The sequence below is a fragment of the Jaculus jaculus genome, chromosome 19, assembly GCF_020740685.1.
Source record: "Jaculus jaculus isolate mJacJac1 chromosome 19, mJacJac1.mat.Y.cur, whole genome shotgun sequence".
Taxonomy (NCBI): domain Eukaryota; kingdom Metazoa; phylum Chordata; class Mammalia; order Rodentia; family Dipodidae; genus Jaculus; species Jaculus jaculus.
In genome coordinates, this window is record NC_059120.1 from 45,901,561 (window position 1) to 45,915,996 (window position 14,436).

The 14,436-nt window shown below is 41.5% G+C and overlaps 1 protein-coding gene across 1 annotated transcript in view; it reads right to left on the minus strand.

The window, feature by feature from the left end:
* Positions 1-14,436, minus strand: part of Ntng1 (netrin G1) — a 380,197-nt gene that overhangs the window by 95,664 nt on the left and 270,097 nt on the right. Inside the window, exon 4 of the mRNA XM_045137990.1 lies at positions 747-919. Coding sequence (XP_044993925.1) covers positions 747-919 — 173 coding nt within the window. The remainder of the gene's footprint in view (positions 1-746; positions 920-14,436) is intronic.

The window sequence follows — 14,436 nt, forward strand, 5'->3', positions numbered from 1 at the left end:
AAAAAAGTACTTCTGGTATATTTTAAGAACTATTTCCCAACACATTTAAAGGGAGTTTAGTGGACTGAAATTAGTAGATGATCAGAGTGCTAAAACATGCTTATAAATGGTAAAATTGGGATCAAGGAGAGATGGCTTAGCAGTTAAAAGCTTGCCTGTGAAGCCTAAGTACCCCGGCTTGAGGCTCGATTTCCCAGGACCCACGTTAGCCAGATGCACAAGGGGGTGCATGCGTCTGGAGTCCGTTTGCAGTGTCTGGAATTCCTGGCGTGCCCATTCTCTCTCTCTCTCTCTCTCTCTCTCTCTCTCTCTCTCTCTCTTTGCCTCCTTCTCTCTGTCACTCTCAAATAAATAAATAAAAATAAAACACACAAAAAAATTTAAATTGGGATCAAAAACTTCAGTTGCATTTAAGAACATATTTTAATCATTTGTTTATCTGAGAGAGAAATAGACAGATAGAGATAGAGATTGGATGTAACAGGGTCTTTAACGGCTGCAAATGAACTCCAGATGCATGTGCCACTTTGTACGTCTGGCTTACATGGGTACTGGGGAATCAAACCTGGGTCCTTAGGCTTCACAGGCAAGCGCCTTGTCCCTAAGCCATCACTCCAGTCTCTCAGCTGCATTTTGAAGGGAATGGGGCAACAGGTCAGAGGAGACATGTCGCAATTCCGAGGGAAACTGAGTTACTCCCAGCTCAACGTGCACAGAATGTGGTGTCACCAAGCACAGTTACTCACAGGTATTTGCAGTGCCTTTGGGAATGGGGAGGTAGGAGCCTGGACTCCACGGCCGGCCCTGGTAATTCTTCTTGCATTTCCCGCAGTCGGGACCTGTGGTGTTGTGTTCACACTCACACGACAGCTTGCTGTTGTCGTACACACACACAGTGGCGTGCAGGTTGCACTTGCACCTAGCAGAGGAGAGACAAAAAGTTCGCCGTCAGTCAAAGGGGCCTCGATGACCTAGCTCCCGGGGCTGTGTGGGGCTCTCCAGGGGTACCCCACGTCACTTGGGAAAGCAGAGGTATGCAGGCTCAACCCTCAGGACCTCCCCAAGTGCCTTTCTTTGTTTTTTTTTTGGAAGCAAGTCCAACAGACTGGCCTCTTTTTTCTTTAATGAATCTATTTATTTATTTATTTATTTTGACAGAGAAAGAAAGAGAAAATGGCAGATACACAGAGAAAATGGGCGCACCAGGACCTTTAGCCTGCTGTGAACAAACTCCAGATGCGTGCGCCCCCTTGTGGCACACGTGGGACATTGTGTGCCTGCATCCCTGTGTCTGGTTAGGTGGGGCCTGGAGATTCAAACATGAGTTCTTAGGCTTTGCAGACGAGCACCTTAACCCCTAATCCATCTCTCTAGCTCTGGCCTCCTTTTTTATGCAAGAGAAAAGAAAAAAGCATGAGAGAGAGAGAGACAAAGAGAAAAAGAGAGAGAGAGAGAGAGAGAGAGAGAGAGAGAGAGAGAGAGAAGGATTGAATTGCCATGCCAGAGCCTCAGTCAATGCAGTTGAACTCTGGAGGTGTGCACCCCCTTGTGTGTACGTGCAACCTTGCACACTTGCATCACTTTGTGTGTCTGGCTCACGTGGGACCAGGAGAGTCAAACATGACTTCTTAGGCTTGGCAGGCAAGTGCCTTAACCGCAAAGCCATCTCTCTGGCTCACGACAAGTGCCCTTTCGTGAGAGGGATCGACATAACGTAGCCTGTCGTCACCCTACACTCTGAGGAAACAAAACTAGACAGTGATGTGGGGGCCCAAGGCTCTGGACCAACAGGTATGCTTCCAAAGAAGAGGCACTGGAAATCTTGGACTAGCATGAAGTTTTCCTGAGGCAGTAGATTTACGACAATTTTATGACTTCATCTGATTTTAAAGGATGATTCTATCTTCTTTTCCTCAGTTCATTAGGACAATGCTTATTTGTTGGAAAACCACCCAAACAAGTTACTATTCAGTCTTTCTCCAGGGGCCTGGCACATTATTACCGGGCATGTTCGTTCCGGGCACTAAATGATGCTTCCTCAGATTGGAGGAGCTTTTGCAGCAAGGGTTCTACCTGACCTGTGCGGAGACGAGGCTAATCCTCACAGTTTCTTTTCACCACAAGCAAGGCCATCACAGAGCCCCTCAAAGACAGACAAGTGACTCTACGAAGAGATGCATAGAATCCTGGACAATGAAAACCCTGTATGTGACAGCGACTTGAGTATTTGCCTTTAATGTTGGTAGGCAAAGCCATCGTATGCAACAGGCAATAGTAGAACATGCGGTTTCTGTAAGTCCCATTCCCACATTCAAAGTCTGACTATAAAATTTTGGAGGCCAACGTGAGGTTCGAGGAGGCAGCGGTTATAAATCATCTCACATACTTAGGACACATCCTCCAGAAAGGCGTAGCCTAAGTTGACAGAATGACCTGACCCGAGACGTGTGGGAAGAGACATGCTCACATGGAAAGAACATGGATTCCCCGGCCAGGGATAAAATACCAACATATGTCAGAGTCAGTTACTAAAACGTTATCCCGCATGCAGGTGTGGTGAAATAAACCAGAAAGTAGGCCAAAAAAAAAAAAAAAAAAAAAAACAACACAAATTTAAAGCTTCAGAAAGAGATATTGTGGTGTTTTGTGTCTTTTCTTGGGGGCTAGATGTCATGAACTGGGAACAGTACATAGGTTTCCTGTGGTAGGAAAATTAATTTCTTTAGCAATGATGTTGGGTTCTATAATGTCTGCACAGCCATGTTCAGGTTTCTCTTCGATGAAAAGCAATTCCTGACAAGAAAGGAGAGGAGGGTACGGGGCTGCAACTGAGAGCTGCTGGGCTCTCTTCTAAGGAGGCAGAGCTCTTAAAACAGCAGTCATCCCCATGCACAAACATCTCATGGGAACGCCAACCCTCTGCTACTTTGTGGCTTTCCTACAATTAGTAATATTTCTAGTTACATGCTGCCCACCATATACTTGTTAATGAAAAGATGGAATGCTGCCATTGAAAGACTAGAAAATTAACTTAAATATAGGCAGCACCTTTGGGATATTAACATTTTTCACAACCTTTCAAAAAGGCAGGATTCATTTACATAGTGTTTAATTATGAGCCAGACCCTTTGTCAATCTCCTGCACGCAAACAGTTGCTTGTGCGAATGTATTCTATTAAAGGATCTCCCCCTTTCCAACTTTTACACTTTTATTTATGGATGTGTTTATATATGTATGGAGGATGTTCACAACCCCGGTGATAGAAACCCCAGTTTATACTGATTTAACACGTTATCTGGTGATAAGAATTCCCAATGAGACGTTAACAATGTGACTCTAGTGAATATGCTGGTCCACGTGTGAAGACCAATGTGCAAGCAATAATTGTAAATTGGATTATATATCTTGTAACTGTTAATACTTGTATACTTGTCATCACTCTGAGTTACAGGCACAGGCAATTTCCATTCTTAGCACACTATATTAGATGGAAAAAATATTCTTTGAATAACAAAAAGAGGCAAATGGAGGGAACAGATGAATTGCCTGCTATTATTTTGCTCAAATTTTATCCAGTGAATGACTCATTCTCACCTGTCCAAAAGCTTACTCGTTATTCAGGGTTCACCTCTGTTCACAACCCTTTCTGAAATCTCATAGACATCCAAAGCTTACTCTGTGTTTCTTAAGAGGCTTCTGAGCATTGATTTGAAAAATTGTTACTGAAGTTTCTCTGTGCTCTTAAACATTATTTACTTAGTACATGAGCAGTTTATACCCGCTCTTCTCCAGACACCTCCTTAACTCTGGTCTCCTGTCTCGACCATCCTGCCATGCCATCTCCATTAACAGGCCCTTCACTAATTCCTTCTACTTGAACACAGCTTCTACTGATAAGATCATGCAAGTTCTCCTTAGGGAAAAATCCAAGGCATACTTTCTCCCCAGGGACATTGGCTGTGGACCACTCTATTTTCCCTGACACTGTCCCCACTGGACACCAAAGCTCATTTTCAGGACCCTCTTCTGCTTGACCTCTGCTTGTGCTCTTCTTTGGGCCCAACACCGTTTACACACTCACTTTAGGCCCTCTTCTGTACTCTGTATATTCAGTATTTTTTCCCTTTAGTCCTTAATTGTATTTCTTATTAACCTTAAATTGCAAAAGTAAAGTTCAGGAGCTGCAGAGATGGCTTGGCAGTTAAGGCACTTGCTTTCAAAGCCTAAGAACCCCAGCTTGATTCCCAGAACCCTGTAAAGCCAGATGCACAAGGTGACACACGTGTCTGTAGTTTGTTTGCCTTGGCTGTAGGCCCTGGTGCACCCATTCTCTCTCCCTCTCTCTCTCATCTACCTCTTTCTTTATTTCTTTCTTTCAAATAAATAAAATATAGCAAAAAAAATCTAAAAAAAAAGGGTAGAGAAAGAGGATCTGAAGGAATCGTAAGAGGAAAAAAGAGGTAATAGGTGAATATGATCAAAATACAGCATGTATTTGGCAAAAGAGATTCTTTAAAACCGGCGAGATCTTCTAAACCCAATTTAATTTAATTTAAACTCTAAAGCTATGTCCAGATGACTGAAATCTAGCCTAAGAGCTATTCTGTAACATTTGTGAAATACCCAGGAAAGATCACCAACTGCTCTAGGGAGAGGATACGCACAGCCTGTGTCATGTAATTGTTTTGGAATGCATGCCTGTTCACATTGACTCCTCCTGTAAACCCTGGCTTAGCTGGAGTTTGGGAGTATTGTTTAGACAGCAGCTCAAACTCTCCACTTGTCTGTCCATAAATCTCCTGACCTACTGCAGCTTTTAAACTGTCTTTCTTCAGTACTTATGACAATGATATACTGGGGCCAAATATTGGAAGAGTGGTGTGGTATCACAACACTGGCTTGTATTTGAAAATAGTTCCCTTTTACTTTCCATAACTCAGTTCATTCTTATTACTCCTGTTCCAATCAGAGCCTGGAATCCTTTATTACCAGAGCAGCCCTTCCTCCAAACTGGGAAAAAAAAAATGGATTTTACAATGCGGGGAGATTGCTTTCAATTGCTGGCATTGTGACTTCTGGCTTTGTGGTGGGTAGAGGGAAGATTTCTGTGACATCTCACTTGTCTGTAATTCATTATTCATATCTATGGCCATCTAGTTCCAATGTCTGCTGTCTTGGTAGGAGAGGAACTATACAAGTGGAGATCTAAAAGTCTTTGCTAACGTGGTTAAATATGGTACGCTGGAGAGCAGAGCCTGTTCCCCAATGCTGTTTACACATTAAGACCACCTGCCGACACACTGAACAACTAAATAACTCGCATATACCTTGCAGATCTGTCTGCTGGTATGCAAGTAACAAACTCCAGACACTGTCAAATGTGGGCTCCTCTAAGATGGACTTAAAATAGCTTTATTCTGTGATAAAAACGTAATGAACACTGGTGTGTGCTTGCTTTTTCCTGGGTCTGTACTTCCTGTATTTTAGTGACCAGCTGCCATGAGTCAATTTAATCTTGCTCATAAAAATGCTCCAACATTTAGTTCCATGCCACCTGCCAGTAGGTATGAAAAGACTCAGGCAGTCTGCCTGAATTTTCTTTATAACTTAATATATCTATTTTGAGAAGCATGATATCCAGCAGAATTTCCTGCCAGCAAGAGGTCTGAAGAGCCTAATTCAAGTGTTTCCAAGGGGGCACCAAGGCAAGGAGAATCTGGCTCTCAGAGAAACTGAAAGCCAGGTCATGTCCGGCCTTGCCGGTCAGCTATGGGGCCACTTTTGTTCCCTGGAGGATTCACTATAAAGCCAAACAAGTGTAAGTTGAAGAAGTCTTACAGTGCAGAGCAGGGCTACAGTCGTGGTCTTGTGGTCCTATGCTTTCCACCAATTTTGGCATTATTTACATATGTTAATGAGGGATTTTCCTGAACAAATGCAGCATCAATATCCCTTTCCAACAGCACTGAAAGGAATGTTTCAGGCTCTACCTGACCTAGCTTTGATTAGTTATTGGCCTCACTTTCCACTTTGAATTGGTCACAGCTATGTAATTCTTTGTTTAGAAACTGTAGCAGCATTAATATCAGAGCTTCATAAGTATCTTTTAAAATATGTTACCTAGTATGCAAGTCTTCTTTTATATGTTTCCTACCTCTGCAGTTCCTTGTCTTTTGGCACCTGAATTTCTGGTTCCTACCTCACTGCAATATTTGAAATCAAATTTGAAACAAGGTGACAGAGAGGTTATATACATTACAGTATTGGCGTTGAATAACCTGAATCCAAATCTTGCCTTTGCCACTTGCCGTGAGGCCATAAATGAGAGACTTACCAAATGAAAAACTATACAGAGCGAATGTGGACTAAATAATTCCATCCAGTTGTCAATGTGCTGAGAGCCTTTTGAATAGGTCACACATTATTTTATATAATCACAACTATTGCACAAGACAGGTGTCAACAATTATAGCCAGTGCATTTGAATTGGAAGAGGCTATGAAACCCAAGAACAAAACGCACCGGTTACTCTGAGCACCACAGCTCTGGTCTCAGACCTGCTGGGGTACGTTAGACTTCTTCAGCATGGCCTGGCCTAAGCTCCTTCATATATGAATGAGAGACAGCATATAGATGTGGTTCAAAGGAAGTTTGTGGAAACTGAACAAAAAGCATGTGAATTCTCAGAACACTATCAAGTACAAAGGCCTTAATATGCTTAAAATTATTTCTATAGTTACTACATCTGCTTCAGATTGGGCTAATGAATGATTCTACCAGTAGTAATAATGCAAGGGATGGAGAGATGGCGTAGTGGTTAAAGCACTTGCCTAGGAAGCCTAAGGACCCAGTTTCAATTCCCCAGTACCTGCATAAGCCAGATGCACAAGGTGGAACATGCATCTGGAGTTCGTTTGCAGAGGCTGGAGGTCCTGGTGTGCCCATTCTCTCTCTCTATCCCTCTGTCTCTCTCTCTGTGTCTCTCTCTCTCTCCCTCTCTGTCTTATCTCTATCTATCTACCTCTCTCTCTCCCATAAATAAACACATAAATAAATATTAATGGCACAGGTCTGTGGTTAGCGCCCTCAGGGGGATATTGGGATTCCAAAAAAAAAAGTGAAGTCTGTTAAGAGGAGACATACACGGAATAGAGGCCTCGCAAAGGGTAATACTTTCTAGGTCTAATCGTGACCCCAATGGAAGGTAGGGTGATGACTCTGAGTTGTATTTATGTTGGGGATGATGCATTTGACTTAAACTATCAGAGGAACCGCTGTTGTCATTGAAGGCATGTAGAACAATAAAAGTCACAATATTTTGCCTGTCTCCCATAGGTTCTTGTATTAGAGGGTTGGTCCTAGGGGTAGTACTACTGGAAGGTGGGACCTTTACCTTCTGAGAGGCACTTATGGCATAAAACACATGTTCTCAAACAGACATTCACATACATGCGGCAATATACTTGTCCCCATAAAGGGCCAGAATGACAGTCAGTAAGTGACTTAGACATCCTGGCATCTTTAAACTCCTCTACAAGTTTCACATAAGGATCACTTGAAACCCTGAAGTTGTTTATAGTGAAGTATCTGATTACATGAGTTATTTTATTTTATTTTACATATTTTATTTTTATTTATTTGAGAAAGGAAAAGAGAGAGAGAGAGAGAATGGGTGCACCAGGGCTTCCAGCCACTGCAAACGGATTCCAGATGTATGCGCCACCTTGTGCATCTGGCTAACGTGGGTCATGGGGAATCAAACCGAGGTCCTTTGGCTTTGCAGGCAAGCACCTTAACATTTAAGTCATCTCTCCAGCCCCTGTTGGTTATTTTAGATGATATTCAAAATAGCCCTTTTCTATTTCCAAGCAAGCTGGTGAGGCTAGAGTGCCATGATGATAAAAGAGAAATAGAAACATAAATTCCAGGTAGCATAGTGTATAGCACTGGTGCAGGGAAATGATGGCACCTTGTGCCATCATTACTACATTTTATTACTACTACTACTACTATTATTATTATTATTATTACATTACTACACTTGCAGGCATCTGGTTAGATAAAGGGGTCATGGGTAATAAAAGATGAACCCCAGTGATTCCTGCCATCCAGACTGTCACACTTCTCTACACTGTTCTGAAGACTGGCAGGTGATGAGCCTGTTAAATTAAAACTAAGATAGCCTGCACCAGATAGCAGTTGATACATGACCCCAAATTCTTGGTATATGTAGAGACAGTAAACTGGGTATTCTGGTTTTTTTCTGGAGTACGTAGAAAATGTAGGGGTCTCTGCTGTCAGAAACAAAGGCTATCAGAATTCAAACAGGCACATTCTATAAGAGAAGTATGGCAGCATGGTGTTATGTATTTGAACCCTGGAGAAAGAAAGACATGAGTTCAAATCCCAGCTCTGTGGGAGCTGTCTGGCTGTTCCCAGTTGAATCTGTTTCCTCACCTGTACTATGGGACTACTACAGCCTATAATACGGGGTTGCCATGAATACTAAATTCAAGAATCCTAGCAGTTATGAAGACTTTTGATGTAGTCAGTCTGTCTTCACATGTATTCGTCTATTCTCTGGCTTATGCTAATAAACTGCCACATCAAATTCCCTTTTTCATTTCATAGAATCACACAAGTGAACTATTTCTTTTATCTTGGTTTCTATTTTCAATGTGATGTGAACTACATTGTGATAACTTCTATACTTCTTTAGATTAAACTATACAATTTTCCTTGAAGAGATAAGAAAATAGGGCATGAAATAAATCCAGTGATCTCTTGGGTTTTGCAAAGCCTTGGAGTGTGATTAGGGACTAGCTAGAGGGCCAAATGCCATCTGACCCTGTCACATTCCTTTACTAGGTGGAATTGGCGGGTAAAGGTTGGACAGCTCTTGAATATTCATACTTGTCCTCTTAAAAAGGCCTTATTCATGTGGTTATATGAAAGTTGGACTTAAAATGGAGCAGGCTGAATAAATAGCTTTTTGGTAAGAAGTGCAAAAAGTTAAGCCATTATGAAAGAATACCAGCTATCTCACTAAGCAGTATTATTCTGTACTTTCTAAAAATTTGCAAGGAAATTGAATTAGATTCCCATGTGTAGTGTGCAAAATTGGGGGAAATAGCTTTCTTCTAATTCTCCTTTACTGAGAATAATATCAAATAGAAAAGAGCATTTGTAAAGAAGCACTGTGTTTATTCATCATATTTGTTGCCCTACTTTTGTTAGTGATATCTGGGAAAGGGTGAAGTTTGAAAGACGAAATCAAACAAATCAAAACAGCAATCAAAAAGAATATGCAAAGAAAAGGGTAAGATGATCGCTGAAGACACCGCATGCTCTGCATGTAGAGTCCTGGAAAACAAGCTGGGCACATGGCTGGAAACCTTGTCCCTGCTGGACATTCATCATAGTGCTGTGTGGACTTTTGGGTTCAGGGAGGGGAACTGAACAGTCTTAAGTATCACTGAACTGTGCAAGCTTAGATACCTGGCTGGCCAGACAAGGTGTGCCTGTTTTTGTGCAATAGTGGCATAGTGTTATGGGAGTAACCACCTGCTCTCTGAATGGATTTAAGCCACTCAACAGGAAAGAATTCACACCTGGTATTAAAAACCTAGCTAAAAATCTGTAGGGAGGTTGTAGACCATAGGAAAGCTACTACCTTTAAATAGATATGTTATGCCCACCAAATTGCCCTTAACATATTTATGTTTGTGCCCATAGACTAGAGCTCTTTTCAATGTTAGAGAAGCCCTTTTCTTTTCAGAAGACTGTAACAAAACTTGTCACAGTGCTGAAAATAAATGACAATTGAGTGCTCAACACTAACTGCGACATCTATATCATCCACTTCAAAGCTCAGGGAACACTGTAGACAAGGGGAAAGAAATAATGTAAGATCTAGGGGATGAGGAGGAGTGACTTGGAATGCCATCTTCTTGAGTGAAATGGCCATTACATTAATGACCTTACAGTGACTGTGGTTAACTGTACAAGGTACAATATTGGGCTCATTGATATTCCACCATATCTGCATGAAGAGTTCCAAAGCAGGACTTCCAAGCAGAATGAGAACGTGGAAAGAAGAAGATATTCAGTGGAGTGGAGATGTGGGAGGGGGAGAGAAGCTAACAAGAAGATTATCATCACAATGTTCAATATGAAGGTTATCAATGAAAATTCTTTACAAAAGAAAAACAGAAAAGAAGCAGAAAATGAGCCTGAACTTACAACCTATGCTGATCTTACTTGTCATGACCAATAACTCAGCTATGCTACTTAAGTTTAGACAAAAACTTTAAAGCAAAGGAACAAACCTTTGTGAACCATCAAGAATAACAACTGTGAGTTGTGAAATGATCCAAATGAAATGACATGGTCAAGGAGAAGAACTCGGTAATGGCCACTGGATTTATTCACGCTGGCGTAAGGACAGTGCATGAGCCCTCCTAACTGTTTGACTTCTGCATCCAGAAGCTGGGTCTGCATCTTCTGGATATGTACATATGTATGAATGTTTTAATGAGAAGGAGAAGCTTAACTAACTGAATATGGATCAAGGTCATATGTTAGAGTCAAATGATATATAATAAAGATACCTGGGTTTAATGACTGATACTGACAGAGTCTGTTGGATGAGTGCTGTAGTTTGGATCTTGAATGCTGACCAGAAGACCATATATTAAAGACACATATGCAGGAGACTATTTTCAGTAGGTAGTAAAATCTTTGGGAAGTGGTGCTTAGTGGGAAACCCTTGGGGTTTTGGCAACATGCTCTCAGAAGAGATAGTGAGATGTTGGTTCCTTCTTTCTCTCTCCTTCAGCCTTCATTCATTCGCACTTTCTTCTTAATTTTCTCTCCCCCTCTTTCTTTCTTTCTTTTTTTTTTAAAATTTTTTATTTATTTATTATTTATTTGAGAGTGACAGACACAGAGAGAAAGGCAGATAGAGGGAGAGAGAGACAATGGGCGCGCCAGGGCTTCCAGCCTCTGCAAACGAACTCCAGACGCATGCGCCCCCTTGTGCATCTGGCTAACGTGGGACCTGGGGAACCGAGCCTCGAACTGGGGTCCTCAGGCTTCACAGGCAAGCGCTTAACCACTAAGCTATCTCTCCAGCCCTCTTTCTTTCTTTCTTTCTTTCTTTCTTTCTTTCTTTCTTTCTTTCTTTCTTTCTTTCTTTCTTTCTTTCTTTCTCTCTGTCTCTCTCTTTGGTATCTTTTACTGGTCCCTTTTTTTTTCTTTTATGCACCTAGCCCGAAGTACAATATGGGCCCCAAACAATGATTCCAACTGATCTTAGACTATTATATCTAAAACTGTTATCCAAAACAAATATTTTCTCTTTCAATTTGGCCAGTTATTTTCCTATAATGATGGAAAGCAGCTAATGTAGGAGGATAAGCTAGATTTGAGAGTTATTATCATTATTTTTTTTGAAATGTGAAGTATTTGGTCCATGTTTGACAAATGTCTCATACTGGCTTCTTAACAAATCTGACCTTCTGACATATCTAAGCTGTTGTCCATAGACATTCTCTTTATAGGTTCCTCAGTTCATTCATTCATTTATTCTTTCCTTCTTTCTTTCTTATTTACTTATATATTTTGTTGCAAAATATAAAAGGTAATATAGGGCTGGAGAGATGGCTTAGCAGTTAAGCGCTTGCCTATGAAGCCTAAGGACCCCGGTTCGAATCTCGGTTCACCAGGTCCCACGTTAGCCAGATGCACAAGGGGGCACACGCGTCTGGAGTTCGTTTGCAGAGGCTGGAAGCCCTGGCGTGCCCATTCTCTCTCTCTCCCTCTATCTGTCTTTCTCTCTGTGTCTGTCGCTCTCAAATAAATAAATAAAAAATAAATAAAATTAAAAGGTAATATAAATATAAATATAAATGTAGGCTTAGTCAATCAATGCATTCCATCTTTTAAAAAAGTTATATTTATTTATTTATTTAGTTAGTTAGTTATTTGACAGAGAAAGGGAAAGAGAGAAAGACAATGGGTATGCCAGGGCCTCCAGCCATGGCAAATGAATCCGAGATGCATGTGTCTTCTTGTGGAATTGAACCTGGGTCCTTTGGCTTTTCAGGCAAAGACCTTAACTGCTAAGCCATCCCTCCATCCCACATTCCATCTTTTTGACTGAAATGATTGGTTCTAGGATGAGAACATGACACCAATTCCTGTGAAAATTGGCCCCGGGCCTTTTTGAAGTCAAGGAAGAAAATATTTCTTCTTCATACAGTATTAATAAGCTAGTGAAAGGAAATCTTGGAAATACTTGAGGGTATTTCAGCCCAAACACAAACAATCCTGGCATGAAGTCAAGAGGCAGAGACATTGTATTGCAGACTGCACATAGCCCATCCTCCAGCCTGTCTGAATCTAGCTTGGTCCAGGATTCCTAGCTGCATTAATTTGAAGTGTCTCCAGCCTGCTTAAGGTAGCATGAGTTGATAAGTGGAGAAACATCAAAAGTAGAAGATGAGCATTGGAGGTGCCAGACAATTTCAGAGCCTCCCACAGCTTATACCAGTTATGACTTTAGGTTCTTTTGTTCTCTGGTCCTTTTCTTTTCTGCTTGAAATGAACTGAGTTTGTAAAAATTAAGGTATAAGCCGGGCGTGGTGGTACACGCCTTTAATCTCAGCATTTAGGAGGCAGGGGGAGGAGCATCACTGAGAGAACAAGGCCACCCTGAGACTACAGAGTGAATTCCAGGTCAGCCTGAGCTACAGTGAGACCCTATCTTGAAAGACCAAAAATAAATAAATAAATAAATAAAGTTAAGGTGTGAGGTCTTGAATGTAAAATTTCTCCCATAAGCTAATGTGTTTGAACACTTGGTATCCCGCTGTTGACTGTAAACCCTCAGCCCGGGGAGAATTGCTGTAGGAAGTACGTTGCTGGAGGAAGGCCATGTGCTACAGGCCAGCTCTGCTTGGTAGGATTCTCTAACCTCCTGCTGACCTGATGTGGTCATGCTGGCTTCCTGCTCAGGTCATGCTTTCCCTTGCTATAATTTGACTCTACCCTGCAGAACTGTAAGCCAAACTATACTCCATTCCTTCTGTAGGCTGATTCTAGTCAGGTGATTCTGTCCCACCAGTGAGAAAGAATAGACCTATTGTTTCAGCTCAATGACTCCACAGTTACAAATTTTCTCATTTTTAGTTTGCATCTGACTGAAGAATGAAATGAGCTTTTGGTGCCCAGTGAGGCACCGCAGTGTGGAGGGAAGTGGATCGGACTCTGATATTCAGTGCTGGGCCCGTAGCTCACAGAATAGGGCCTTCCAGGCTGCCCGCTGTGCAGTAGGCACTTAACAAATACACGATGGAAGAATTATGAGGTTTCATCCTTTTCCTATGGAAATATGAAAATGCAGGATTAAAGAAGAAGTTTTTGGCTGGAGAGATGGCTTAGCAGTTAAGGCACTTGCCTGCAAAGCCAAAGGACCCAGGTTAGATTCCCCAGAGCCTACATAAGCCAAATGCACAAAGTGGTGCATGCTTGGAATTCATTTGCAGTGGCTAGAGGCCCAGGCATGCCCATTCTCTTTCTCTCTCTCTCCTATAGATAAATGAATACATTTTAAGGAATTAAGGAGTTGAATTTAGATTGTTTATTTGAGCATCCACAGCAATGCATTTTTCTATTGATGCTTCACTTCATCATTACAGAAACCGCCAAAGGCAGGCAGCGATCACGTTCCCCATTTTATAGATAAGTAAACTAAATAAACACAAGAAGAACAAACTCCCTCAGCCCTAGGGAGTGTGAATGTTGTGGAATATATGTTAACACTTGTTTTACTATGGGAGCACCCATTTCTACTCTAACCTGTAGGAAACTATTAATGAAACAGAAAGAGGAGGAAATAAGGGGTTATGCTTGCCATCATACAAAGTGTAGCCGACCTGCAATCGCTCCTCTAGCATTGCTGTGTTCCATGGTGAAGGGTTCAGTGATCAAATTCCCACATGACCTGATTCCTGGCTCCAGGACTTCCTCTTGTCTCAGAGTGCTTAGCACTTATCTAGCAAGTTGAACAAGCTACAGATGAATCCACTTCCCAGAAGCAAATTTCAAACAAAGAAGGATGAACTCTTTGAGGATAAATACTTCTGTTTTATGGACAATAGCAATAATTCTAACATCACCTCCATTAAGTTTCCTTCCTTCTCTGTTTATTTCACATTTACTCACTGCAGTGCCTATTTCCCAAGTATACTTCTTGTACCCAAGATTATGAGTAGAATGATTGAAGAGAAGGCCCATGGAACTATTAGGAAATTGCAAGGCATCAGACTACAGGAAGGACACTACTTTTCAAGTTAATATTGAACCAAAGATCTCTGCAATCAACACTTTCTCTTCTTAGGGGTAAGATTTTCCCAGCACCCATAGCTTATGCT